The sequence below is a fragment of the Passer domesticus genome, chromosome 11 (assembly GCF_036417665.1).
Source record: "Passer domesticus isolate bPasDom1 chromosome 11, bPasDom1.hap1, whole genome shotgun sequence".
Taxonomy (NCBI): domain Eukaryota; kingdom Metazoa; phylum Chordata; class Aves; order Passeriformes; family Passeridae; genus Passer; species Passer domesticus.
In genome coordinates, this window is record NC_087484.1 from 4709862 (window position 1) to 4737842 (window position 27981).

Consider the following 27981-nt stretch of genomic DNA (forward strand, 5'->3'; position numbering starts at 1 on the left):
TTGTCGCAAACCTAGGAGAAACTGGCCCCTGGTTCCAGGAGTGGGGGAAACCTGGCTGAAAAGGACTTTTTTTAAGAGTGTTCAGTGGAAAATCCAGTGAAAGCTGGCCTGGCACTGCAAAGTGATGGCCCAAGTGGGTACTTGAAGGTGACAAAAGGACCTCAGGTAAGGGTGGATTTTGACTGTAAGTTATCATGGAAATTAGTCAATGTGAAATAAATTGTAGGGCTTGTGTAATTGTGTAACAACTGGACACAAGTGTCAACATTGAAGTGACCTCCTTGTTTTCCAGACTGTTATTCTGAAATCATTTCCTCAGGAAAATAGTCCTAATTTCTGTGTACCTCATCAGCAAATCTATACCCATATAAACAACACCCATTACAATTTTCTGATGCTTTTTCCTATTTTGTTTTTCTTCCAAATCATAAAAAGTCAATGGGCTTTTACAGCTGCTGGATCAGTCATGAAAAAGCCTGAACTGAAAAAAAAAAATTGTTGCATAAAAAAAAAAAATAAATTGGACTGATCTAAGAATTTAATTTGGCAGATAACAGAACAGTCTAGAAATAGAAAATATATCTCTCATTGTATTTACGTTTGCAGTGAAACATTGTGCTAAATCAGGTTCCAGGATGCTGAGCCCCTAGGACAGGATTCCTTTCTGTACCAGTAAGCTTTAATATTAGGGAAAATGAAAAATAAAAGAATGGTTTAAGCATTTGGCATAATTAATTTATTTTGGGGCTGCAGCAGTGGAGCCAGCTGGCTGATTTTCACCTTGACCAGTTGTATTTTTCCGGCAGCTCGTTTCCTACGAACTGATTATTCTGAAACGCACTACATGCGATATTCTTTTACTTTTTAACAGCATTAATGTTTTTGCGGTGACCACAGCGGCTTTCTCCTGGCGCCCTGGGTTGGTGTGGGGGGCGATGAGAGGGAGATGAGGGGCCATGAGGGGAGATCAGGAGCCGTGAGGGGCCATGAGGGGGAGATGAGGAGGCATGAGGGGAGATCAGCAGCCATGAGGGGGAGATGAGGAGGCAGGAGGGGAGAAAAGGAGCCATAAGGAGCCATAAGGAGCCATGAGGGGAGATGAGGGGCCATGAGGGGAGCGTCCGTCCCGCCCCGCCCGCTCCATCCGGGTCTCTGGGCGCGGCCGTTGCGAGCGTTCAAACCCCGCGGCAGCCAATCAGCTCAGAGCGTGCCTCTCCTTGTAGCCAATCAGCGCAGAGTTCGTCCACCCCGCCCACTCAGCAACCTGCGCTCCGTACCGCAACAAGCGCTGAGCGTCTGCCCAGGAAACATCTCACAGCCAATGGGAGCGCGCTCCTCCTGAGTGGCAGGTGCAGCGACCAATCGGAAAGGGACAAGGGCTCAGGGCTGCCGAAAAGGAAGGGCGAGTGGGCGGGGTACCTCGCGGCCGTGGCGAATGAGGGGGCGGCTTACAGAGGGGCGGTGGGGCCGGCAGCCAATGGGCGGCGGCGCGAGTGCGGCGGCTCGCTTTTTGAATTGGCGGCGGCCGCTGATGGCGGATGGCGGCGGGCGGCGCCGGCGGTGAGGGGGCACCGCGGGCACCGGGGCCGGGGGGTGCGGGCGGCCCGGAGCGGGGCCGGTGTGGCGGGCAGCCGTGGTGCCTCCGGGGCTCCTGCGGGGCTCCTCAGGCCGTGCTCCTTGGGCGGGGCGGTGCCCCGGGCCCGGCGGCACCTGCTGGCTCGTGAGGCGGCGGCGGTCCCTCGTCCTGTCCTGTCCTGTCCTGTCCTGTCCTGTCCCCGGCCACCTCCTGCCCAGGGCTCGGGAGCCTTCCTGGGTGGCTCCTCGGGAGGGACCTGGGAAGCGTGGGAGGTGTTCGTGTCCTTTCCTTGCTGTAGCAAACCCATTTTGGTTTGTGGGCGGTTTGTGTCCTTCAGGCTTTCCACAGGTTATTGGGAGGTCGTTTCTGAGTGTGATGCTGTGGGGGTGTTAGCTCTGCCTGGAGCGAGGGTGTTCTGTCTTTTGCTCTTTTTGTGAGGGAAAACTGTTGTGTTCGTGTCCGTGTGTGCTGTTTGTTTTCCTCTGTATCCTGGCACTATCAGTCCGTGAGTTTAGTGACAAATATTGCTATTATTAAAACAAGGAATACTTTTAAACACACCCAGGATGGAAACACAGAAATAAATAAATTGGAAAAAATCCATAAAGAAAGTCAATGCCCAGACTAAAGTCTGAGCTTCTTCAAAATGAAGTTCTCTGCAAGTTCATTTACATTTTACTTGGTATGATAATAACAGTACTGATGTCTCAGACTTCTAGGAAATAATCTCTAGGATTTTAGTTGTGCCTCTAACTGGAGGGTTTGTTTTCCTCTGAGTTTACATTGTAATTGTTCTTGTGGCAATCATTATTAACAATATGCTTTGACTCTGCCAAGATTCTACTTCCCTCCACCACTGCAAAAAAAATAAAAAATTGGTAACTGTGTTACAGTTCCTGGTGGTGACACTGTAACATTCTGGCCAGGGGATTCCCCACAGACTCTTTGTGGCTGAGGTTACTCTCTCTCCTCTTGCTCTGGGAAAAATCAGGTGGGTGGCTGGGACACAGGTCTAGGAAACTCCACTGCATGGATGTGCACAGCTCTGTGCGAGCTGGAAATGGAAACTAAGGTGGCAAGTCTGGTAGCTGAATATGTCTAGAATAATGATAGATTTGTGGTGTTGATTGCTGCTCATCACTGTATTAGGAACTCGTGTATTATGAAGATTTGAGTCCCAGATGTGATCTCTGGAAGATCAAGTCTTTTCTGTATTGCTGGTATGCCAAAGTGCCCCCTGCTTTTTGTCTTCTGACTTTCTTTGCTGTGTAATGGGATGGTCATTACACAATTTGAAAAGTGGTATGTGCTGTTCTCCAGGTTTACTGCCTCCAGAGTCCTCTCCAGACAATGCTCTAGTGCATTATTTGAGTAGCTGCTGCTTTCAAAGGGCACACAGAGTCACAAGAACAATTTCAGTTCAAGTGCTACCAAGGGTTATTATCCAGCAGCAGTTCAGCTGCAGCTCTGGGTAACTCCTGACCTCACTGTGCAAACAGTGAAACCTGGGCGTGTGATGAATCACAGGAGCTGCACCCTGCCTGCCTCGTGTGTGACAGAGTGGGCTGTGATGGGCACATGATGAGCAATCTTTGTGCTGCAGGAAGCTCCCAGGAAAGGAGAGGGTTAAGGGTTCTGCCTTTCCCGCAGGTGACAAGGCTGATGGGCAGGGAGAGCCCAGATCCATTGTGTTTGAGAGGAGAGCAGGCCTCTTTATCTGATGATGAAAGGCTACTTTTACTCCATTATAGTTAATGCATGACAGTAGGCCAGACCATACAGCTAGAATATCACCTTTGCAGAGACTCTCAAGCTTTTAAAATTTTTCTAAAAATAAATAGTCTTCTATTTATTTTCTCTTCTCTCTGGGTGCTCATTTCTAACCACAATATTTCTAGCCAGTTCACCTGAAAAGTCAGATTTTGGCAAGTTGTTATGCTTACCCTAATTCTTCTGCTAATGTTTCAAATCAACAATGCTAATTTTAGTCTCAGCTGTAGCTTATTATAGTTTGTCACTGAAAGAAACAAGTGCTTTTAGTTTGCTGCTTTGTGGTTAAGCTTTTTAAAATGAGCACTTGAGTTTGTGCTTGCCTGTGCTCAGAGTGAAGTTCCCTCTGTGCAGATGAATTGCAGAACCATTTCTGTAACAGCTTTGTTGTCAATCTTTTCTGTCAGTTGTGCTACTCTTGATGCTCTATCAGTGTGAGTGGGAGTTCAGTAAGTGTAAATGTTTTGTTTGCTGAAGTCCCTTCTGACAGCCTTGGTCACAGGACTCTTATGAATGAGCTTTTTGCACCTGTAACTGAGCTTGGCCTCTCCACCTTCTTCCAGCTGTTGAAGAAAGAATCAAAGCATAATCATGGCTGACAGCAGTACTCTGGTGTCTGAAACTGGGAGGAGCCTCTTGGCTGATTCTTCTGTTCTTGATTCAAAAATTATAGAAACCTCCAAAGAGAATGTATTCCATGCAGCTGTTCTGGATGCTGAAGGTAATGGGGAAGTTTATTTTGATACTGCTTGGTTTTTACACTGACTGATTACTTTGTTGCTATTTAGTAGTTTTGAAAAAACAAAAATACTTTGAGCTCCAGCATGTACATAGAGTAGGGAAAAGGGTGTTGATCTGGAATCCTTTCTTTAAGAAAATTTGGTGTTACAGCCCAAATTGAATGCATTTTCTGGCTCTTGAACAGAAAGCTGTCAGCTCCACAGAAGTTGCCTCTTCTATGGAATAAATCACTCCAGGTGACATTTTGACACCAGTATTTGGGAACTACAGCTGCGCTGTTGTGGACAAATTAATAGGTGTAAGGTAGAGAGGTGGAGAGATTAATAGTCTTGAGCCCAAAATGAATTCAAGAACAAATCCTGAAATTAAAAAACAACCACCAATGTTTTCCTCCAAGGTAGTAGCCAAAATCTGCTGGTGGTCTGTTGATGTAAATGACGTGGAGGCAATGCTTGTTCTTCCTCCTAATATTTGGAAGGTTTATTAATACATGGGAAAAAAGAACAAGGCATCTAGTTTCAGTTCTGATATTGCTGGTAACTGCTCAATTACCAAGAAAGTAATGAACCTTGTCAGCCAGGAACACAGAAACTAGAACCTATACCAGCTGTCTATTTTCCAATAGATCTTGATATCTAATTCTGCTGGAAGCATTAAGCCTGTAATTTTTTTGGGTTTTCATTTGCTTGTTGTCTTTCTTCCTACCTATCCCTTGATTTACGTTTTTGCTTTGACTGGTCATGAATTGCAGATTCTTGCTTCACCTCTTACTAGAAAGTTTGGGCTCTAAGTCAATTTGATATGCCTTAATTAAAGGACACTCTTATTAAAGTAACATTTATTTTCAGGATTGCTCCTGATAAGGAATCTTGAAAGGCTACTGTCTGCCTGTATTCTTCTATACATTATTGCTTGATTTAGACATCACACAGATTTTTCTGCTAAAATACAAATATTATCCTTGCTTCTCTCTGAGCAGAAGAAATGCCTCAAATAGAAACAAGAGTGGTTTTGGTTCAGGAAGCAGGGAAACGTGAGGAGCTTCTGAAAGCCTTGGAGGTATGTGGGCCTGAGGTAAAACAGTCTCTGGAAGGGCATGTTATGCCTTCAGACTTGTAGTAACCAATTTGCTTCTGTACTAAAGTTCTCCTCTTCCACAGACCATTAAGATAATGGAAGTACCTGTTATAAAGATAAAGGAAAGTAGTCCTGATAAATCAGAAGAAAAACTAATAAAAAGTATTATTCATATGGTATGTCATGCAATTCAGCACATGTAATTGCATGCAGCATGTTACACTTCACTGGGACTGAAATGTGCACATGCTTTAATTTGGATTAATTGGGCATAATGGTCATAATATGTGCTAATGGTTCTGATGGTGTCACAGCTCATCAAAATCAGCACTTTTTTAAAATATGGAGTAATACTTGTAGCTCTTATCTAGTGGTGTTTGCTAACAGGGGCATCAAAATATCCATGGGGACAACCAACTGCATGCTGGTGTTCAGTCACACGAGTCTGTGCTATGAACTGGCTTTGTAATTGTTAATGGACTTCTTTCAATTGAAAGCTGCATTCAAGCTGAAGTGCAAGAAATGCTTTTCCATTTGTTGATGTGAAAGGCATAAGAGAGAAAGTTTGAACTAATGTTTGAAATTGGAATGGACCAAAATTTTTAACCCCTTAAAAATATCAAGCAATGAACAAAATCTGTTTCCATTCTGTAGATGCTCTGCAGTGTGGAGCTTGCTGTTGCAAACTGGATACTACTTTTTAGTAGCATCCCAAAGTACCCTAAGCTGTTCTGACCGTCTGAAATTTCATTTATCTATTGAGCTTAGGGTGTTTTTTCTATCTAGCTCCTTCCAGTGCTACATTATCAGTGTGAACTGATACATAAACTGCTTAAGCAACCAGAATTCTGCTTCTTCAAAAGCAGGAATTACTTTGACATTCAGTCTTCAAGCATGCAGCTCATAGCATTCTTGTGCTAGAGAACAGTGCATTGCATTCAGCTTTCACAAATTCTAACTCCATCTCTGAAACATGAATCACACATTTTTCTAATGGTCCAAAATAAACATCAGCTGAATTTAAACTTGTGCAAGTATGTTACCTGAGTAATGCTTTCCCTTTCACCCCTGTGCATCAAGGAAATTAAAATGCCCTACATAAAGACAGACACAATAGAAGAACTTGGAGATTCTGACTCCCCAGAATTCGAGACAATCTTCGTTGTGTCAGACTTCCAAGCTCCCATCTTTAGCAACCTCTGCAGGGCAGACTGCAGAGTCATCGGGCCGCCGGTGGTGCTGCACTGCGCGCAGAAAGGAGAGGTGTGTGCTCCTGCTGGAATCAGATGAGTAGCTCTCCTCTGCACTGACTTCTAAGAGTTCACAGTAAAATCTCTCTCACTCTTCCAATCAGTTATAAACATCCCTAAGATGGGGAAGTTTCTGATGCTGCATTAGAATCTCGCACATAGTGAGAGTGTGCAGGCAGACAGGGTAAGGCTACAACTGCTGCTGTAGTTGTGGGAGTTGTTGATCACCAGTTGGGACTGTGCCATTGGGAAAGCCAGCATACAAATGACTCTCCAGTAATCACTTTATATTTCCAAAGTTGTACTGTAGAGAAAATGGATTGGGGAGGAAATAAAAAGGATGGAGTGCTACCTGTAGAACTTGGGGATGCTCTAGTATCAGCAGGCCTGGAGCTAAGGTATAACTGAATACACAGACTGGACTAGTGTCTGATGCATGTTTGATAGTAGAAATAACAGTAATGTATTAAAGGTAATGTGTAAACTTTAATGGCTGCAGTATGCTGTTGACTCATGAGCTTTCCTCTTGTTTTCAGCCTTTACCTTTCTCCTGCCGTCCACTGTATTGTGCAAGTATGTTGAACTTGGTACTGTGCTTTACAGGATTCAGAAAGAAAGATGAATTAGTAAGTAATGTATTCTTCTTTGGATTGGTAAAACCATGTTAAGTATATTTTCAAGATACTCTTCTGTTCCATCACCCATAGGGTTTAACCACAGCTCATGCTTGTATGGGGAGAATAAATTGTTCTTTTGTTTTTTTTTTGCAAGACCAGAGGCAGAGATATTTGAGGATGGGAACAAAACTTTGTTCAAGTAATTTTTTCTGTGACATTCTTGGTCACTTTTTTGTTGAGTGACATTAAACTTCTCTAATTCAATAGGCCTTAAAGGTTTGTAAGTTGAGGCGTCAGATAAGATGATGTTTGCCCAGTAGTGTCCTTCTTTTTGTACAGGTAGTAGAATAAGCAAGTAAATCTTTGTAGCTCTGTTCAGAGCATTTGCAGACATGTTACCTTGTCCTGATATTCTGCTATCAGGACTTTACTTTTTGTTTGATACCCTAGCACTTTGCTTTTCCATTTCAGTAGGCAGTTACCATCTAATTTCCCTACTGGACACCTGAAAATCAACAAATGGCTCCACATCTTCATCTGAAAAAAACCAAACCCAAACCAAAAGCCTTTGCATGGTGTTGGGGTTAGTTAGGTTTGATCTAGAATTGACTAAATCAGCCAGGAAAAGGTCAAATCTGACACGTGTGAAAAGGTGAAGGTATTATGTATGATGATCCTGAGAGTACTGGTGGCTTGGATACAAGCATGCAGTCTTCAGGCTACACAGCAAGGCTGTATTAAATGTTGAAATAAAAATAAATCTTAATAGCTCTTTTGATCTATAAGCTATATCTTCTGTCGATGTGAAGAAGTTGTTTTAAGAACAGATCAGAGTATTTCTATTTCTAGGCATATAATGTAACCTTCTGTAACTTGCTTTGTAAACCACTTTTGTACTGAACTTGCTTTTCAAAAGATACTGAAAACTTTTCATCTTCATTTTTCAGGTTAAGCTTGTGACCTTGGTTCATCACATGGGTGGAATTATTAGAAGGGACTTCAGCTCAAAAGTTACTCATCTGGTGGCAAACTCAACACATGGAGACAAATTCAGAGTATGTAAGCTTGAGTTGGTGTTTCATAGAGACCTTTGGAATTTGGCTTTTGTAGACTGTTCATTATACCTCAGCTCAGAAGCTGCTGTTTTTTCCTGTACTAACAGCAATAACTTGTAATGGTGAATTCATCTGTCTGGTATTCAGCTTTGGCATGTTTTTGTCTCTCTGGGAGATCTAAATAAGATAAATTTGAAACAGACAAGTATGGTGAATAACAAGATTCAAAATGGTTAAGTATTGATGCTACCAGTAGTAAAGGCCGTGATGAACAAATGCCTGTTTTTGTCTGTCCAAACAAAAAATTTTGAGGTAACTTTTAAAGAACTTAATTGGTGTATGTCTTCTAAAAATTATTTTTAACTTGCCATAGCAAGTGAGGATTCAAATATTCCTTTATGCATAAATAGACATGAGTGTGCTTTTTCTTTTCTGATTCTAAAAGGGGATAATTTGGGACATTTGTGTTCAGTTTAGAAGTAAATAACAGATGATAGGTTTTTGTACAGTTTAATGTGATGTAGCAATGTCTATACCTCTTTCCCTGATTTGAATTTTTGGTAGGATATTCCTTTTTTTTCCTTGTTTGTCTTTATAATCTTGCAGATGGAAGAGAAGTCCTACTTTCTGTTCAAACATTCCTTTTTGCCAACTCAAAGGAGAAAATGTAGGAAAACTGTACAATCTCTCAAGCAGTCATGGCAGTTACCTTTCAAATAGTCACTTTCTCTTTGATAAAAGCAGGATAGGGTATTTCTCTTCATACAAAGTATCAAAAGCAGAAAAAAGATCCCATATTACACTGGAACAGAGATTTGATTTTGTGTTTTTGTGAGTGATGAAGGATATCAGACTAACAAAATGGTGCACTTTTGAGGAAATGTCAAAATAGCTATTGATCTGATTTCCTAGTCCCTGAATTCATACCTTCTAACTCTGGGTAGCTGCAGTTGGATATGACTTTTGAAGGAATATGTGCACGTTTTACTTTTCAAGACAGATACTGCAAAAGGAAGGTTACAATTTTTTCTTGATATGGGAAAGATTTAAATGGAAATATTTGGTACAACTTATGCTTTTCCTATTTTGTAGATTGCTGTAAGTCTTGGTGTCCCTATTGTGAAAGCTGAGTGGATTTATAAGGCGTGGGAGAAAAGGAATGAAATGTAGGTGTTTATTTTCCTTCAGCCTTCACTTTGCATCCTGTTCACCTGAAATGTGAACTTCTGCTTACATATTGACATAAGTCACTTAAGTGATTTTTTGGGCATCTTCTTTCTTTCAGTGATTTCTGTGCAGCTGATGATGACTTTAGAAACCAGTTCAAGGTTCCTCCCTTTCAGGATTGCATGTTAAGTTTCCTGGGATTCTCTGATGATGAGAAAGCTAACATGGAAGAAATGACAGAAATGCAAGGTGATTGTTTATGAAAACCTGTGGGAAGAATGGGGTGCAGTTCATAATGATAGGTGCCCCAGAACTGTTAAGTGAGATACCAATTTCCTACAAGGATATTCTTTCCTGATTATTTGCCTCTTTTTTTTTTTATCTAGGAGGACATTATTTACCAGTTGGTGATGAAAGGTGTACACACTTGGTTGTTGAAGAAAGTACAGTAAAAGATCTTCCATTTGAACCTTTAAAAAAACTTTATGTTGTAAAGCAAGAGGTTAGTGCTGAAAATTCTTTAGGGAATGCTGCTATGTAGAACTGTGTCTTATTCTTAAAAAAAATCTTCCATGCTAACTGTGTAACTATTATAGATGGTTTTGACTATTTTTAACTTTGGGTGAATCTTTAATGTGTTTATAAAGTTTTTCTTTTTTCCTTTAGTGGTTTTGGGGAAGCATTCAAATGGATGCCAGAGCTGGAGAGTCCATGTATTTATTTGAGAAGGTATGTTGAACACTCACACAATGCACAGCATATTTTGGTGGTAGAATTAGCATGCAACATAGTGTGTGTGGTGCCAGAGATCAGATGTTTTAAAAGCAGCATTTAAGTTCTGGGTAATCCATTATAAATTTTACAGAGTACTAATTTGGAATAGAAACCTTTTTCTGCTTCCCAAAGGTTTTACTTTTTGTCAAACAAAACGCCGCTGTGGTTTTTATTTTAGAAAGGGGAAAAAAAACTTCACCCATTTTCCCTTGGCTTCCCTAAGAGGTTTCCTTCTGTGTTGTGTGTTGATTTCTGCACTGAGTTGAACTGGACACAGAGGATAAAGCCCTGAATGAAGTTTTCTCTCCCTGCAGTCAGAGAGTCCTGACTTCAAGAAGTCGGTGTCGCTGCTTTCGCTGAGCACGCCCAACAGCAACCGCAAACGGCGCCGCTTGAAAGAGACGCTGGCCCAGCTGACCAGGGAGACAGACATGTCCCCCTTCCCTCCTCGGAAACGGCCCTCAGCTGAACATTCCCTCTCCATTGGCTCCTTGCTGGATATTTCCAACACTCCAGAGTCAAGCACTGCCAATGGAGGTAGAGCTAAAGCCTTCCATTCAGCCATACTCAGTGTTTAACAGCTCGTGGAAGTGGTGGTGGTAGGGAAGTCTTACAGGTTCTGCTACGTATTTGCAGTGTAATTCCAGGCTTTTCCCTTTTCAAAGTGTGGAGGAAAAAGTTGGAGTGAGGAGTTCAGACACAGGCCAAGCTGTCTCTTGTCATCATGTAAGCGTGTTCATATCTGAAGGAATAGATATAGAGGTGATAAATAGGGAGTACAGTTGAGTGTTACTCCAAAATGCTTCAAATACTCTGCTGGAAGTCTGTAGCAAATTAGCAGCATAGTCAACAGTAAATCATCTAAAATGCTCTCCATAGGATACTTGGAGGAAAGAGGACAAAGATTCTTTTCTAGAGGAGTTAAAGGCAGAATTCCTGCAGGACCTACTCCTAGGTCTTTGAAATGTTCTATTGAGGCAACCCTGTTTGTGCCAGCCAACTGTTATGTCTAAAACTTCACAAGAATCTAAATCAACAATTTGTTTTGAGTGAATGGACAGAGTTTTAAATATCTCTGCATATGGTTCTTGTGAAGAGAGGAACTGCAAAATTTTGGGCTAGTTAAAAGCTGATACCCCAAGTGTTTTTTAAAATGTCTGGTTCCATCGTAGAGGAGGTATCTGGAGCCTGCTACTGCTTTAAAAGGCAAACTCAGATCATATAAGAGCTCCCAACGAGGCACAACAATTCTTATGTAAGTTATAATTCAGAAGGAATTCAGGGAAGATCAGCCTGCTTAGGTGATGCTAATGCTCTTGTTACCCCTGGTAGGGAATTTTATTCTAATCCAACAGCAGCAGTCAGTCTCAAAACTTGCTATTTTGGAAACAACAGGTACTTATTTCATTGATAACTATGGCAAAAATGAGCTTTGATATCAAAAAAGACAGTATAGGTCTCTGAGATCCAATACATGAGCAAATATTTAAAACTCATGAACTGTTCCAGGTCCACCTTGGCTTCAGCTTTAAGAGAAATGACTTTCTTGAGCCTTTCCCCTTCCCCCTGTAGGATGAAATGTAAGGGTTTTGTGCAAGAGCTGATTTTAGTAAATGGTTTTGAGCTACACACTTAATGCAAGCACGGCAGGCAGCTGAGAGATAATTGTTTACATGGCAAAGTGGAAGTAGAAAAGCACTTTTGTACTAGTGTATAAATAAGTAATGTTCAGCACCTAATCCTTGCTTCCTGCTAAATAAGGAACTAATAACAGGGTCAAGTCATTGACCTGCCCATAAATGGCTTATTAGTTTTGGTCTAATTTTGAGGAATAATGTATTACTGTTGTTCTATAAGTAGGCTGTAATAAAGAGAGCTATTTTCTTGAAAGAGCCCTGATAACTCTAGAATATAGCCTTTAAAAAAAACCCCAAACTTATCTTCACTTAAAAATTCTGTAGTTTTTTTTTTGTCTTTGAGGGTGAGCTTTTTTTAGGGACTCTATTATAATAAAACTCAATTTTCTTTTGGTACTATCTCTTCATCAGAAACACCAAAATCCTGTGCAAGACCTTCCAAAAACTCCACTCCTCTTCCTCTCAAGCAGTCTGCAAGATGGCAAGTTGCAAAGGAATTGTATCAGACAGAAAGTAACTATGTTGATATTCTGACAACAATTATTCAGGTAAGATGGTTTTAAAGCCAGTCCAGGTCAAATGTAATAAGATATCCAATGTTTACATTAAGTAATATTTTCAATCTGTGATCTGCAATCTTTTGAGGGCTTGGGTGCATCCAAGCTGCATAGGAAGATGACAATATAAACAGGCTCATGTAATTTTACTGACATATAAAAATACTCAGTTTCAGGCTGGAAAATACAATTTCTAATCTGGGATCTGCAGTGGTGTTGCAATATATATGGAAATTGGAAGTGTCAGGAAAATAGGAACTTCTTGGCTAATGTTTTAGATATTAGTAAATAAAGAGAGATGGCAGTGGGGAAAAATATTTTAAAAAAAATATTCCAAGAAGAGCAGAATAGCAAACAACTTACAGGAAGAGCTTAATTTCTTGAAAGTTTATTTCTATTGCAGCTGATTATCTACTTAAAGAATGAGCCAAGATGTGTGAGTAGAGAGATGAGAGGGGGTTATGCTGTAGAGATGCATCAAACTAAGTGTTTGTATCTTCAAACCACTCTCCAAAACCCACTCTTGCTGAATGGAGACATCTCAAGATTGTGACTGCAGGAAGTGATGATCTAGAAGGAAAACACTCTTGCTTTCATAGCTATTTCTAACACAATGTTGGCAGCTGGGAGGGCATTAACTTTTTTTTCCTCTTAATTCATCAGCTGTTTCAAGTTCCATTGGAGAAGGAAGGACAACTTGGGGGACCAATCCTTGCACAGGAAGAGATCAAGACCATATTTGGCAGCATTCCAGATATTCTTGATGTGCACACTAAAATCAAGGCAAGCTGCACTTTCTCCCCTGCAGGGGAAGCTTTCATAGAGACTTTGAATCTTTTTTGCATGTTTTCAGTTGTGTCTGCTGTATAGGTATAAACTCTTCTGGTGCTGATACATACTCTTTCAAATGGTGGCATCTGCCTATTTGTGGCAGCATTTCTCTGCAGGCTTTTAAATAGAGACTTGCAGGCTACCTGCAACTTGGTGATTTGTTTGTTGGTGTTTTTCCAACCAGTGGGGTCTACTCTGGTTAATCACACCAGCTATTGATGTGTGCCCACTGAGACATAGATGAAAGTAGAGCTGTGTGTCCGTGGGTCAAATTGGAGTCCCCTGCAGCAGAGAGTTGTTTTGATGTAGTTGTTGTGTTTTCCTTCATATTTGGTGTTATAAAGATATGAGCAGTGGCAGCAACAAACCAATATTAGTGATAAATCCTTTTCACTGAAGGTGACTCCTGAACCTTCAGCTGTGCCCTCCTGTCCCTCTTATTATCTGATGGTGATTGAGCTTGATCCTTATCAAGCTCATATAGGCTTAACAGGTTTGGTCTCACTTTCCTTGACACTGGTGTAGCAAGTAAGTGGAATCTATCCTAGTTCTATTTCAATCCTGTCTTATAGACTTAAGTCCTAGATAAGTTGTTCAGTCTTAATTAGAATTGGTTCAACCGTCTTCTGTGTATCCTTTCTCAGTATTCCTTTGGGATGTGTTGTGTATTGTGCTGGATGCAGCAGTGTCATCTTGCTGCAGAGCTGGCTAGTCCTGACATGCTGCCAAGATGTACTTGCACTGATTTACAGCTATATATACATATTCAGTAAGCCAGAGATCTCTTGTTTTCAGCCTTCAGTAGACTGGAGGGGCTGAATGTGAATTTGTACAGCTTTTAGGATTGCCTGTTTTGTCAGCACAAAAACACACCTAATGATGTGTTTGGCAAAACAGTGATCCCATTTAATGGCTTTATGCACTTTATGCTCAGCTTGTTTTCTCCCCCCATCCCTGCATGTATTCTAGGAAGACCTGGAAGATCTTATGATAAATTGGACTGAAAACAAAAGTATTGGTGATGTCATTCTCAAATATGTAAGTTCCTGTTTCTTTCTTTATGCTTACAACTATTATCTTGCCTTATGAACAATCCACTTCTAGGAGCTGGCAAACAGAAGCAAAGCACTGCTGAGAAAGAGCTCCAACTTGTATCATTGTCTTTTTTATTTAGACTTTTCAGTTGGGTTAGGTGATAAAATCCATGTCAAGTTTTAGTGTGGATGTCTGTTCACAGGTATGAAGGATTATAACTACAAATACCTACAGTTTGAGAACTGTAATTTGCAATGCTACTGACACGCTTTTTACTCACACATTAAAAAGCACTTCCCAGGCCCTTAGCCATCTGCTGTCTCTGATCAATAGTAAAGAACTAAGACAATAACTTATGATCTTTCTTCAAGTCTTGAAACCTGTAAGTGAAGGAGTCCTGTGTAGAACAGGGAGGCTACGTCTGGGACTGCAAAGTATTTTAACATAAATAGGCTGCTAGGTATCTCGTGATTATTTTGCTGGTCTGATGATTTTTGAGACAAATAGTGCTTGTCATTCAAAAGTTTTCATTGCTTCTGGTGGTTTAAAAGGTGATCACAGTAACTGGTGAAAGTACCTGTCTGAAATTTCCAAAATTCTCACCAAAAGCTAGGTGACAACTTGCCTCCCACTTGAGCTGCTCAGCAGCTTCTGACATTGTCATGTTTGCTTGATGCTGGTGAGAGCAGCCTGCGTTTAATCAGCAGCATCAATCTGGGGCATCTGGCATGCAAAAATGTCTTAACTTGTTCTGAGAACACGTATGGGTTTACAACACATTTTTCATTATTCTTTATTGCAATGTGCCTTTGAGCAGCTTTGTATGGCTCAGGGCATATGAACATATGTACAAGGATACATAATATGTAAAGCAGAGCCCTAACAGTTGTTTCTTTCAGTCAAAAGATTTGTTGAAAACATACCCTCCATTTGTGAATTTCTTTGAAATGAGCAAGGAGACGATTACAAGATGTGAAAAGCAGAAACCAAGGTTTCATGCCTTCCTAAAGGTGAGTGTCTGCAGAACTAACTCTATGAGTAGAACATGGGGGCTGTTACCATATTCTGCTGAATGCAATAGATGGAGGAATGTGAAACTTTGAAAGCTTGAAGAAATGCAAACACCTCTTGGTGAGACAGAAATAGGAAGTATTTGAACTTCAATCCCTCAAGCTCCTCATAAGACCCTTTCAGAAAAAGTCTGAGTTCCTTCTCTGTTAAACAGCTTTCAAGGTGGTTTGATTATATGCATTTGTTGCTGGAAAAAAGTCCTCCCAAATACATGTCTTCTCTTTTCTATAAAGATAACTGGAGCTGCTGCTTTGACTGGTCCCCTCCCTGTGAGACTTGTATTTCTGAAACAGCTTTTAACTTTCCTTGGGCAGCTGTGAAGCTCCAGGGAGGTAGAATTTCTCAGCATTCTTGTGACTAATGAATAGGAGCCTAACAGTGGAGATCTAACAGGAAGGTGATCTTCAAAGAAAGTTATCTGAAGATGAGCCTTACAACTCTTGATCTCTTCAGATATGTGTGTACTGTTAATAGTGCAGTGTAGCTTTAACTCATATATCTAAATAGTCAAGTGTCAAACACTGACAGTTTCTGCTCCTGTTTTCTGAGGGACTAGGAATTACATCCAAGTATTGTATCTAAAAGATGGGGAACAAATAAGAGAACAGGCCATCCCCAGTCCCACTCCACATTAGCAGCTGGAACAAAAGCTGAAGGGTTGATATGGACCTTTTAAAACTAGACATTCTGAGATTATAAATCACTGTGTACTTTGGAATAGAATGTGGTTTTTAACATGCTCTGTTAATGACTGTGATAAACAATTCTCACACTTGTATAGCAATGCTAATTTCAAGGCATGGTGTTTTTCTCTGATCTTGTGCTTTTCTTGTGTATGTGTGTTGGAAATAATGTTTACCTTTTTTTTTCCTCAGATAAATCAAGCTAAACCTGAATGTGGCCGCCAAAGCCTTGCTGAGCTCCTTATCCGTCCTGTTCAAAGGCTGCCCAGTGTTGCCCTGCTACTAAATGGTAACCTAGTAATATGTAATTTTGTTAGTTTTTCTGTGAAGGTGTTAAAACCACAAGATGATGTCTGTCTTTTGTCATTATTAGAAATAGCTTTTCTTATCTAAAATAAGCCTTATTATGCGAGTTAACCATGATTCCTGGCAGTCAGTAAGGCCCACTAGACAGAATTTAGGCTTTCTTCAGTAAATTCCACTTGTTCATACATTTGTATGCAGGATACAGATAAAGGAACAGTTTGCACTGACAATTCTGTCTCTTCAAACAAGAATATAATTAAGATTCAAATGAAACTAACATAAACTAGAGAGCAATTCATATTGACAAGGCTCACAGTTTCATGTGTTCCACCTGGTATCAACCACTTGCTGTAAAAATGCTTTTGTTAATAAAGATAATAAAAAACCCACATCACCCTTTGCTTCAGGTGGAAAAAGACTTCTGTGCTTGTCTCTGCACTTCAATTTAATTTTTTTTAATAGTTTGAGGGTTTGGTTTCTGTATTGTATGTGGGTTTTTTTTCTTAATGAGATGTCTGGACAACTTCTGTTCAGCCTAGTTCCCCATTTAATCAGTGCTACTTGGACTCCAGGGTAGATCTGATGTATTCAGTCAGCTTATCTTAACTCAGTCTAAATTTGAGTTTATGTTTCTTTTCAGGCACTTGTAATATGTATGGAGTTTTTATTTATTTTTTTTAATTGTAGATATTAAGAAGCATACAGCAGAAGAGAACCCTGATAAAATAACTCTAGAGAGAGCTATTGAATCATTAAAGGAGGTGATGACGTAAGTCATGTTGATTCTATGGAACATACTGTTAACCATACTGCAGTTAGATCCCTCTGTTCCTCCTGAATTATCAATGTTATTTTGCCACAAGGAACAGTAAGTAAACATAACTGTAGGTGTTCTTCAGCCTCCTTTTGGCTGCTATTGTCACTTTGGTGTTCTGTGCCAGAGCTCTGAAGGAGTCTGTGACGTTCCCCGGCACTTGTACCTGAACCTCTGCTGACCCCCTGCCTCAGCAGGGGTTGTCCCCAGTCCTCTGCTCTGTTCCAGCTCTTATTTCTATCTTTTCCTCTGGAATGGAAGAGCTGGGTTTTTGTCTTTAAATCTTACTTCTATGCATTATATCTACTGAAAGGACAGACTTTTGGTGGGAGACTAGTTTTTCTTCTGGTCCTGTATTAGCTCTTCTTGGCACTCTTCCATGAGTTAATTAGCTGAAAGCTGAAGTTGTTTAGATTGTAAGTCTCACCTCTTTTGAAGTGTAGCGTATGTCTCCAGCAACAAGAACTTCTGCATTAATTGGGCAAATGTTTGTCCAGTTTTAACAACAATTTTTAAATTGTAATTATTCTTGGATCTGCTGTTTGAGCTGCAGTCCTGATTTGGGTGAGACAAAATGCAGGCTGTAAAGAACTGAGTTGTCTCTGGTTCAAAATGTTACAGGGTAGGGGAGGGGAATTCTGTTTTAACTGGTGTGTCAAGTGCTGGTAATATGACAAGAATAGTGTTCTAGAGCTGAAATTTCCTATGTGATTTCATGTGGTATTTGGTTATTTCTTCTGGCAAATGTGGCAAGTGCTGCTGTGTAAATTCTATGCCTGAATGTTTAGCTTTATTATTTTTGTATGTCTTAAATGCAATGCATCCATGTACTGCTGCTTGGTATTGAAGGTTAATATAATATGCTTTTCTTAGACACATTAATGAAGACAAAAGAAAAACAGAGGCACAAAGGCAGTTCTTTGACGTCGTCTATGAAGTGGATGGATGTCCAGTAAGTAATTTCTCCAAAGCTGCAGATCTCTTAAATGACTGCAGTACTTTGTTCCCTTTGCAAAAACGTGTGAGGCTGCAATGCAACGGTGCTGGTTTAAACAGATTGCCAGTGTTAAGCTGTAAGCAAGCAGTAATCCAGCCCTTGAACTAAATGCTTAATGAGCTTTTTGCTTTTGTCATTTAGGCCAATCTCCTGTCCTCCCACCGCAGCTTGGTGCAGCGTCTGGAAACTGTAGCACTTGGGGATGACCTCTGTGACAGGGGAGAGCAGGTCACGCTCTTTCTGTTCAATGATTGCCTGGAGGTAAGGTGACTATACCAACACATCTCATGAACTGAATTGTAAAAGGCTTGACACTACACATGAATATAAATAAGTAGAATTTAAGACCTTTTGAGGCAGAATTCGAAGTCACAGATTGCTGATAGGTCAACACATGCTGATGTTTCTTTTCCATTAACTATTGTATAAGCCTCTCATGGCTGAGAGGTGTTAATGTAGCCTTTTATGACTTGCAGCCAGAGTAAAAACATAAAAGCAGCTTAATATGTTAAAAAATATTTATCTGAATAGCACTTTGAGTAGCATCAATGGATGAAAAAGCACTGAAGTCTTTGGTTCATCAGGTTGTTTGTCCTTTTAAAGTTTAGTTGTATGTGATGGGAGTGAATAGTGGGCCTTGGTACATCTGTCTGTTCTTAGGCTACCAAAAAAACAAAATCATAATAAATACCTTTAACTCAAATTATGTTAGGAAGAACTAGAGGGGAAGAATAATCTAACAGGGTTTTGGAGACTAATGTGGAAAAACTGAAATGATAAAGGACACTTTCATAAAGTACTTGTTGCTGTCTGCAGCAGTGAAGAACACTGTCTGCATAGAAGACCACCTCTAAAATAATTCAAAATTAGTGCTGTCCTAAGCAGCACTTAGAGACAAAATCCTGTTCTTGTGACTAGTGATGAACTCTCCCTGCTGAGTTGACTCAGTTTCATCACTCCTCATAAAGGAAGGAAAGGAAAATAAAACCACTTTTAATAAAGCTTCTTGGCTTGTCTCTTGGACAAGAGACAAACAACAAGATGCATTACTTTAACACACAAGTGCCTTACATGTTTTTATGCAAAGCCTGCTCAATGGCTGCATGCATAAGCAACAGCAAGTGATATTTCTAGGACATAACACACCACACCTTATGCTGGTTCATGCATATAGATGTTGTCTTTTCTGTTTAAATCTAGACTACCTTGTGGTAGTTTTCAAAGGACCCTTGTTTGTTATGCAGGGTAGAATTGAGGTCTGTAATGCAAAATACTTCCTCTCTAGGTATTTTTTAAAAAATTATTGTGTTTTTCAGCTGAGTGTTTTGATGCCAAGTAACAAATATTGCTTGCTGGGCCACTTGGGCTGTAGGCAGTGAATAGTGAGGTAAATCTTAAAGGTATTCAGTTATGTGGTAGAGTAGCAAGATTTTCTGTGCCTTCCTGGACAGTAAAAAGTAAAAAAAAAAATATAGAAAGGAAAGGAAACAATGGCAAGAGCTCTTCCAACTGACCCTTTCTATTCTATTTAACTGCAGATTGCGAGGAAACGGCATAAAGTTATTGGAGCTTTCAAGAGTCCCCATGGCCACACGAGGCCCCCTGCATCTCTCAAGCATGTTGTTCTCATGCCTCTCTCCCAGATCAAGAAAGTCTTGGACATCAGGGAGACAGAAGGTCTGTGTGTTATGAAAGTGCTTTGGTAGCTAATTAAATTGTGTTTCAGGGTGTGAAGGAGAAAGCTCTGCTGTTGTGGGATGGAATGCTAAGGTGTATTTATTGTATGGCATGTTAGGTATGTGATTTTACTAAAAGCTTCTGTTTGAATCTGTGTATGAGCTTGAGAATTCCTTGTACTGATGCCCTTTTGGCTTTTTGAGAATTGCTGCAGGATGCTGAATTTGGCAGAACTGATGGCATTAGATGGCATTAGCATAAGCCAACCAGTTGGCAGTGTGAAATAAACAGAGTTAAACACTTGACAGTTCTGGATTTACAAAATAAAAACCAAACCTCAAACTTCAGCCCAGAGCATTAGACTGGCCAGAGAAAAGTGCTGTTGGTGTGAAACCAAATTTTCTTCTAACTGGTGATGATAATGCTCAGGAGAGCTTGGCATCTTAAAAGATGACTTAATTTCCCTGTCTGCTTTGTCACACTGCTCCAGCCTTGCTAGTGACCTATAAAGAATCTAGTCACACCAGTTTCTAGATTTCTATACTGGCAGGATTTGGTGTTTCACTTTAAGTGGTGATATGCACATCATGTGTTCTGCTTTATACACTCTGAAGCACCTGAACATAGGAACCCAATTAAGAAGAGAAATGGCAAAGAGGGTGGGTGAGGCTGACTGCTCAGCAGATTATTTGGTTGTCCAGCTATTGCCTGAACAGCTGATTGTAGCCTCTTGATGATGGCTGTGGACAGAACTCTGCTCTTGCAAGTGATACAAGAGCTAGTGTGTAAATAAAGATAAAATCACACCCAAATCATGTTGTCTGTAGCTCCAGCTCCTGGCAGACAGAGGGTTGACCCTTCTGAAGTTTCCCCCCTGAATTATATGAAAAAAATTATTCTTTTTATGAACTCCTTGCTCTCTTTTTTTTTAACAAAATGTAGATTGCCAAAAAGCTTTTGCGTTAGTTGTGAGGCCACCAACAGAACTCAACAACAAGCTGCTCAGTTTCCAGATGACAACTGAAGACCCTTGCAAGGAGGACTGGCTGAAGATGCTGTGTAGGCATGTGGCCAACACTATTTGTAAAGCAGATGCAGTAAGTAGTCTGGAACCATGCTGCTGATTGAGACATTTCCCTCTTTTTGACTTCAAACACCTGAAGTGAAAGAAGTTAATAGTGGACATGCCTGAGGTAAAGTAGAGCAGAAAACACTTGTGCTGACATGCCTGCAAGTGAGTGTTAAAAGGTAGAAAAGGAAACAGCCTGGAAGTTAGTTTGTGCAGAAGCTAAGTAGTGCTTAAAAATCAAAAATTATTTATAATTAATTTGTGATGGTGAAAGGGTGTAATTCAACTCTGCACTGTAGTTCTAACAAGAACTGTATTCAGCTTGCTTCTTTCATGTCTATCTTTGAATTTACAATCCCAGTGTTGCTGATCATTTATGTTGGATTAACTGTGTGTTAAAGTTCTTTGCTCTACACCTATGAGGCCAGAGACATGAAGCATCTTCCTCCCATAGACAGAAATCTACAACATTAAAACAAAGAAAAAAGAAAAACAGTGAAGTAAAGGAGGCACTGGCCGTGTCACATTTCTAGAAATTCAGCATGTGGGCTTTCTACAGTCAGAAAACTGCTTTGAGGAGTAGATCCTCTCCAATTACAGCAAGAGGCTTTCAGCTGATGTTTTAATTATGTAAAAGTCTATGCATATCAGTCATCTCAATTTGCTGAAAATACGTGCAATACATATAGCTGAAGCTACTTGGTGTAAACCAGACATGCTTTATGTTCTGCAGTGTATTCTTACAGAACAATATTTGGTTGTGATTTTTAAAGGCATGCTTGTTACAGGAGAGGTAATTAAGTAAAGAAAACAGCATCTTAGTTTTATTTTCTGTGTCTTGTGGTCTAGGGACTTAGGAATAAGAGACTTGGACTTTGTGGTTTCCCTTCCCTTCTAGTACCGAGTATGAAAAGTGCTGATGTGGAAGTGTTAATTTTCTTCAGTCTGTGTGTTGCCTCTCTTCAGTATTTAGTGTAACATACAGCTTGGATTTTTAATAGAAATTAAACCTTTGTGTAATAAATGTACAGTTCCTTCTTGCCCCAGACACTCAATCATATGCTGACAAATTGTAACCTACCTTGCTGAATCCCATTAGTTATAATTTCTGTACCAACTATATAATACTTCTTTCTTGCTTATTTAAATGTCAAATTGAGCTTCAATTTAAGCACTTTTGCCTGGTTTTAGACTTCTAGAGCATCATGTGAATGGAGATAACACTGACTTTGCCACCTGGTGGCAGCAAAGGCTTTGGCTACTCTTCCTTAGGCCCTAGAAAGGGACATAAAGCTACTGACTGGGGTCTTCTGAGATGTTTTTTTTAAGTGTGTAAAATGTCTTTTCTCAAAATGCAGAAAACAAACAGCAAAAAAAATAATCCCTGCAACTTCCCATTTCCATGTGTGCCCCCTCTGACACCCAGATTTTGTATGTAGGTAGCCAGAGATTGCTTTGCACATGCTGGAGTTTAAGAAAGAGGCACGAAAAAACCCCAAAACTGGTGGCTGTTCTGCAACATGCATTGCACTTCATCTGAAAGTCTTTAGTCTTAATGTTTGAGAGCTGGAGCTCTCAAGATTTCACTTTAGAAATGTGCTAGATGTGTCAGTAGAAAAAAGCAATGTTTGCCTTGGAAACTCCCTGGAGATGCTTCAGAACTACTGCCTTTAATTTGGTCAGCCCTGGACTTGAAACTGAATCAGACAAACTGAATGTGAAACTCCCGATGAAGTGGTTTCACAGACTGATTGCACCAGCTGTTGATCTAATGAAATGCCCTGAAAACAAATAGCTGCTGGACTGTATAAAGAGTTAAATATGGAATATGGCTATTAAACCCTCTAAATCTGACCTATGGACTACAAAACTATATTTTGGCAAGTGCTCATATTTGACCATTATTAAGACTATTTTTGTCTACAGGAGAATCTCATTTATGTTGCTGATCCTGATTCAGTTGAAGTAAATACTAAAGATATGGACAGTACTTTAAGCAGAGCATCCAGGGCAATAAAGAAAACATCAAAAAAGGTAAGATAGTGCTTTTTTATCCAGAGAATTGTGCTGGGATTCCTCTTTCAGGTGGTTTGTAGTATTTACAGTAGTGACAGGAAAAACTTAATCTGAACTAAAACTCTTAAATATAATCTCCTTAAAGAAAGAAGGTGAGGGCTGTTTAAGGTTTTGGAAAATCTGTATATATGGATTTAATTATTACAGTCATAAGTATTATGTAGTCATTTTTCAGTCTGTTATGGAACTTATGCTGTTTAATACTTTGAGTCTTTTAAATATAATGCAAAATTGAGAAGCAACTTAAAGGAGGGGGGGGCTGACTGCAGGCCTGAGGGATGGAGGAAGCCTTGGTGACCAACCTTGCTTTGAATTCTTCCTGAATCTCTGCCCTCCTGTCTCCCTCCTGTGTTGTCCTGATATTTGGACAGAATGAGAAGAGCAAGGATGATGAGAAGCCTGCAAAAGTCAGATCACTTTAGATGTGGGCGTTTGGCTGCTTGTGATCCAACCACCAACACTTGATACACATCCTAGAGATTTTCAGAATGGTAGCTTGTATAATAGTAGTTATTACAGCCTGTTTTTAGCCAGTGTTTAACCACTTGTCAACCTCCTCAGGTCACAAGAGCCTTTTCTTTCTCCAAAACCCCCAAGCGAGCTCTGCGCCGGGCTCTGATGTCTCAGAGCGCCACGGAAGGGCGGAGCCCCAGCTCCAGCGAGAGTTTCCTCGGCAGCCGCCTGAGCAGCACCTCCTCCCTGGCGGTGAGTGAGCCGGGCAGCCGGGGAGGCACCTCCTCACCTGCAAACTCCTGTCGTGGCTGCTGCTGCTCCCACTTTAGCAATTCCAACATCCACAGCGGGGAGAAAATATTTTAATTGCATTCATAGGGATGTTATTTTCATGAGCTGTTTCATGAGAAGCCTTGCTTCCTGAAAATGCAGGAAAATCTTGATGCACTAGAAACTGGGGGTTGCCTTACACATTTAAGGTGCAAAACCCCACCAGTCTTTTTTGCTCGGGATGGAATATATTTCCTTTTCTGAGAGAGTGAGAAAGTTTCAACCCAAGTCTTATATTTGTTCATGCTTTTGATTTTGAACACTAAGTAGAAATGTGGTGTACAACCCTGAATAGTATTCAGTCAAAGTAGTGAGATGACAGACATCCTGTGAAACAAACTGGGAAGGAAGGGTAGAGAAGCATAGATGCTGCAGCCTGCAAGTTTGTAAACAACAAGGGAATTATCTCCTTGTAAATGTTTAAGAAATCTTGGTAAAATAAAATATTGTTCTACATATTGCAACTCTTCTGCTGTGCCTGGCTGCCTGTTACAGCTTTCTCCTGCTACATTAGGCCAAACTCAATTTTCTAATATAGTCTAGTAAAGCAGACTAGATTTGGAGGAATCATTTTTGCTTTTTATTATAGTGTTTGTGTAAATTTGAGTAAACACCTACTATCTAATCTGTAGTATGTGGGACAGAAGGCCAAGAAAAGGGAATCCTTCTCATCTTTCTATTACTGACTGATGTGTCACTACTTCAATATTGAGGTAATTCAGTATGTTGGAGTGGCCATTAAATTGTACAACATAAAGATATAGTCCTGCTCTCCCACATGAGAAAATATGAAGCAGTAAGGGAGGAAGTATCACAGCAGACTCCCTTGCTTTAGAGAAAATAAACATCATCTACCAATGATGTTTATAGACTATAGCCTAGTTTTCTGTAGTCTTTATTCCTTCTATTGTGATTATGGCAATTGTTTTTTGCATTCTAATTGTCTTCATTTTGAGACAGCACTGTATCTCATTTCTCTTGAACTTGCAAGTCATGTACTTCTCTTTTTGTGCATATCTACCCCAGACAAAAATACTTCTTTTCCACAAAATCTTAGAAACTTGCAAAACCATGTTCCTGTTTCAGATTCTTCCCAGACCTCTTGCACCTGTGTTAATAAGCTGCAGCTTGGCAGCAGATGATGTGTTGTGATTTTTTTTAACCAATGCCACACACCACTGAACTTGCATAAAGCCTTTTTGGTTCAATTATAAGGTTGAGGGGAAAAGAGGTTTGGATTCCAGCCCCTCAATTTGGAATACCAGTGCAGTTGTTTATAAGAAACTAAAACTGCAGGAAACCTGAGTCCATTAAGAGTCAAAGCTGTTATTCAGACATACTGTTTTATTTAAATTAAATCTTGGCCTATGCTTATGTAGGAATTTTTTGGTGCAGGAAAAAAAACAGAGTAAAAATATCTTATCAAGCTTAGATGCTTGGTTTTTCCTTGTTTGAACTAACTCTTAAATCCCTCCTAATTGTAGATTGCTCGTTCCTCTTCCACGTGCAGCCTAAATGGATCTGCCAAATGTGCTGTTCATGTCCATCGCTCCAGTTCTGTTGACTGGAGCTCTCAAAGTTCCAAGCCTCGACCTGTGCTGTGTCCTGGCTCTCCAAATCCTCATCTTCCAAATGCTGTAGAAGCAAAAGCCTCTTCCAACTTGGAAAGTTTAAATGGTCATGCTTTGGACAGACCACGTGCTTTCCCTGTTGTCACTGCCACTTGTGCTGATGCTGGAGGTGATAACCAGTGTGGTGCTGGGAAATTCTGTGCATCAGATCCTGAGTGAAGTGAGCAAGAAATCCTGAGTGCTGTAAACTAAGAGAGCATGGTGCCACTCTAATGCACAAAGGGCTTCAAGTGGTGTTGGGTTCTTCTTTAATGTCCTCTAATGCACAGGGTTCAAGTCAGCACTCACATGTGGTTCTGGTTTTGGGTACAAACTTATTTTTTTACAAATTTTTAAATGAAATTTTTTGGATTTTTTTTTTTTAGATTGATACACAGTTGAATTCCTCCCTGTTTCAGTTCAGTTGTCCAAATGGCCATGTAGATCACTGGCCAGAGTTCTGAGAACTTTAATAACTTGGTTGCAAGGAAGTCTTGAGCAGCTCATTTTACCTGTGGTTTTAGTTTTTTATTCTCCATCTGTAAATTAAAAGAAAATATCTGGTATAAAATACTCAAGCCTAATAAGAGCTGCTCTATAAAGAGGAGTTTAGGGTTAAATTTTCAGATATTGCCAATGACTGCAAATGGAGGACATGCCATAAACAGGCATAGGGCTTGTTCATAGTGAAATGTGTATTGCCTTACTTGCCCAAAATATCCCTGTTTAAAAGATTCTTGAAGCATGCAGGTGCACAAGCTGCCCAACTACCGTGACCTGTTGATGTGCTGAGAAGCTTGGCTGGCTGTTTAAGAGCAACAGAGGATTGCTTGTGAAAGTATCTTGAGGTCTAATGTGAAAAGAATATAAAATCTCAGCTAATCCAAAGAGGTTTACTTTTAGTGCTACATATTGATGTGTTGGTTTCACAGTAATTAAGTCTCAGAAGCAGCTTATTCTCCAAGCATCAGAAAAGTCAGCTTCTTGCCTAGTGTGTGCCCATCCAGGCACAGCTAAAGCAAGCTCTGACAAATCATTGGGATGGCTGTTGCCTCCTGCAGTCAGGGAGACATGTGTTCAGCATCTCATTTGGGGCTCAGAGCTGATGATAATACAGAAACTTGTAGGATTGCAGGGGGAGCTCTGTTTCTCTAAGAGATTATCATAGTGTATCTTGCCTTCATTTTGGAAGGAGATTATTACTACAAAAAGTGATGCAAGATGTATACTAATACTTGTTAACATCTACTCTTCAAAAACATGTTCTTGCATTCCAAATCTCTCAAGGCTGGTAACAAAGGAAAGAAAAAAAAATCTTTCTTCTGCAGTTTTTACAATATGTTAAGTTTCCTGTTCAAACTCTAGAAATGCTGAGTCATTAATTTCAAAAGCTGCCAATCTTCGAGATCTTCTGCACTCACACATTCCTTGTATGATATGTAAAGGTTGAGAAATGTCTGCTGCACTATTGAGATTGACTCAAATGATCAATAACTTTTTTTCTTTTTTGTCCAACAGGCTGTTCCTTCTCCTTCCTTGGTCAGCCTTCCCTCGATCTTTGAAAGGAGGAGTCACACATTGAGCCGATCCACAACCCACCTGATATGAGGCAGGTGGGGCAGACTCTGCTCTGTGGAGTGACTGACAGGCAGGTGGCTGGGCTGTGACCTGTCACTGACATTAATGGTACCTTAGTCATTAGCACTTAGCAATGATTAGCAAAATCTTAGATGACACTAAGTTAATCACAAGGGGGGTTTAGTTGTGTTGAAGCAGACCAGCCAATCAGTGGAACAAGTAACTTGGCCTTCATTTAAGCACAGTATTCCCTTGTACAGATTTATTTCCTTACCAGCATAACTGAAATGTTTTCTTCTATGGAAATTGTCCCCTCCAGGCGATAAACTAGTTTGTCAGATCTTGAAATGAAGATGATGATCACATAATTTACTGCTAGTTTGGATGACACTTATGCTTGCCTAACTTCATCTACTGGCAGAGCACTCTAATGTTTGAATTGTGGATTTCTTAAATGGAATACATTATGAAGTACCTGACCTTTCAAGTATGACAGTTAACCTGTTGTACAGCTGCTTATTCCAGATATTTTATAAAATGTAGTTGTTTATAATTAAATAGAATTGAGCTTTGTGATTATGATCTCCTGCAGCCTCACTGTAAACAGATGTGGTATGAGGAGCTTTGACCACCAAAAATGATCAGTTGAGTTCTTTGTCTTGCTTTGAAGTGGAAGTCTGAGGAAATTAATTACAATCCTGTTTAGTAGGGTTGCTAAAAAACCAAACCCCCACACATTCCCCATACTTGGTTAACAAATCATTATTTAATGCATGGGATTATTGGTGTGACATTGGAACTTCAGGGTCCAATTTTGGCGTGTCAAATTTCAGTGTACAGCTCCTAAGGCTTTTAGGCTTTCTCATGTATTTATGTCTTCCTTTAAAACTATGTTCACTTCTGTCATCTCTGAACAGTTTGTACCTTGCAATGCACTCTCACAAACTATCTGAATATGTAAATTTCTGCATTTCATTAACAGTTCAACTGTTGGTATTAGCAGGAGTTCACAACTTCTGGTTTCTTTTTAACCACCTGTGTTTTGTCTTGTATCTATCTGTAACTAGTGATGCTTTTGAATGTGTCAGACTGCACTGTTTTTTATATCTCCTTTTGTCAATCTGAGCAATGTAAATAAACTGTTTAAAATAACACTGCTTCTGGCTTTACTAAACAAGCTTTTGTGAAAGTTAACTCTTTTATATGGGGGGGGGGGGGAACCATTGTTGG

The 27981-nt window shown here is 40.2% G+C and overlaps 1 protein-coding gene across 12 annotated transcripts; it reads left to right on the forward strand.

Moving 5' to 3' along the window:
* ECT2 (epithelial cell transforming 2) lies at nt 1-27903 on the forward strand. 12 transcript variants are annotated; one of them, XM_064385252.1, is made up of 26 exons: nt 1-165; nt 3910-4067; nt 5067-5146; nt 5248-5340; nt 6245-6427; nt 6951-7040; nt 7979-8086; nt 9179-9252; nt 9372-9502; nt 9640-9755; nt 9920-9982; nt 10342-10564; nt 12076-12212; nt 12885-13004; nt 14022-14090; nt 14987-15097; nt 16034-16130; nt 16835-16916; nt 17835-17913; nt 18100-18219; nt 19497-19635; nt 20578-20732; nt 22631-22738; nt 23342-23485; nt 25048-25354; nt 26692-27903. In XM_064385252.1, exons 2-25 carry the CDS (start codon nt 3938-3940, stop codon nt 25351-25353), a joined length of 2958 nt encoding a protein of 985 aa, XP_064241322.1. In that variant the 5' UTR covers nt 1-165; nt 3910-3937; the 3' UTR covers nt 25354; nt 26692-27903. The 12 variants fall into 12 exon arrangements, with proteins under 12 accessions (XP_064241322.1, XP_064241320.1, XP_064241319.1 ...); XM_064385250.1 differs by lacking the exon at nt 1-165 and adding an exon at nt 1425-1560 and having other exon boundaries at nt 25048-25395; XM_064385249.1 differs by lacking the exon at nt 1-165 and adding an exon at nt 1425-1560.
* Nucleotides 27904-27981: the final 78 nt, after the last annotated feature.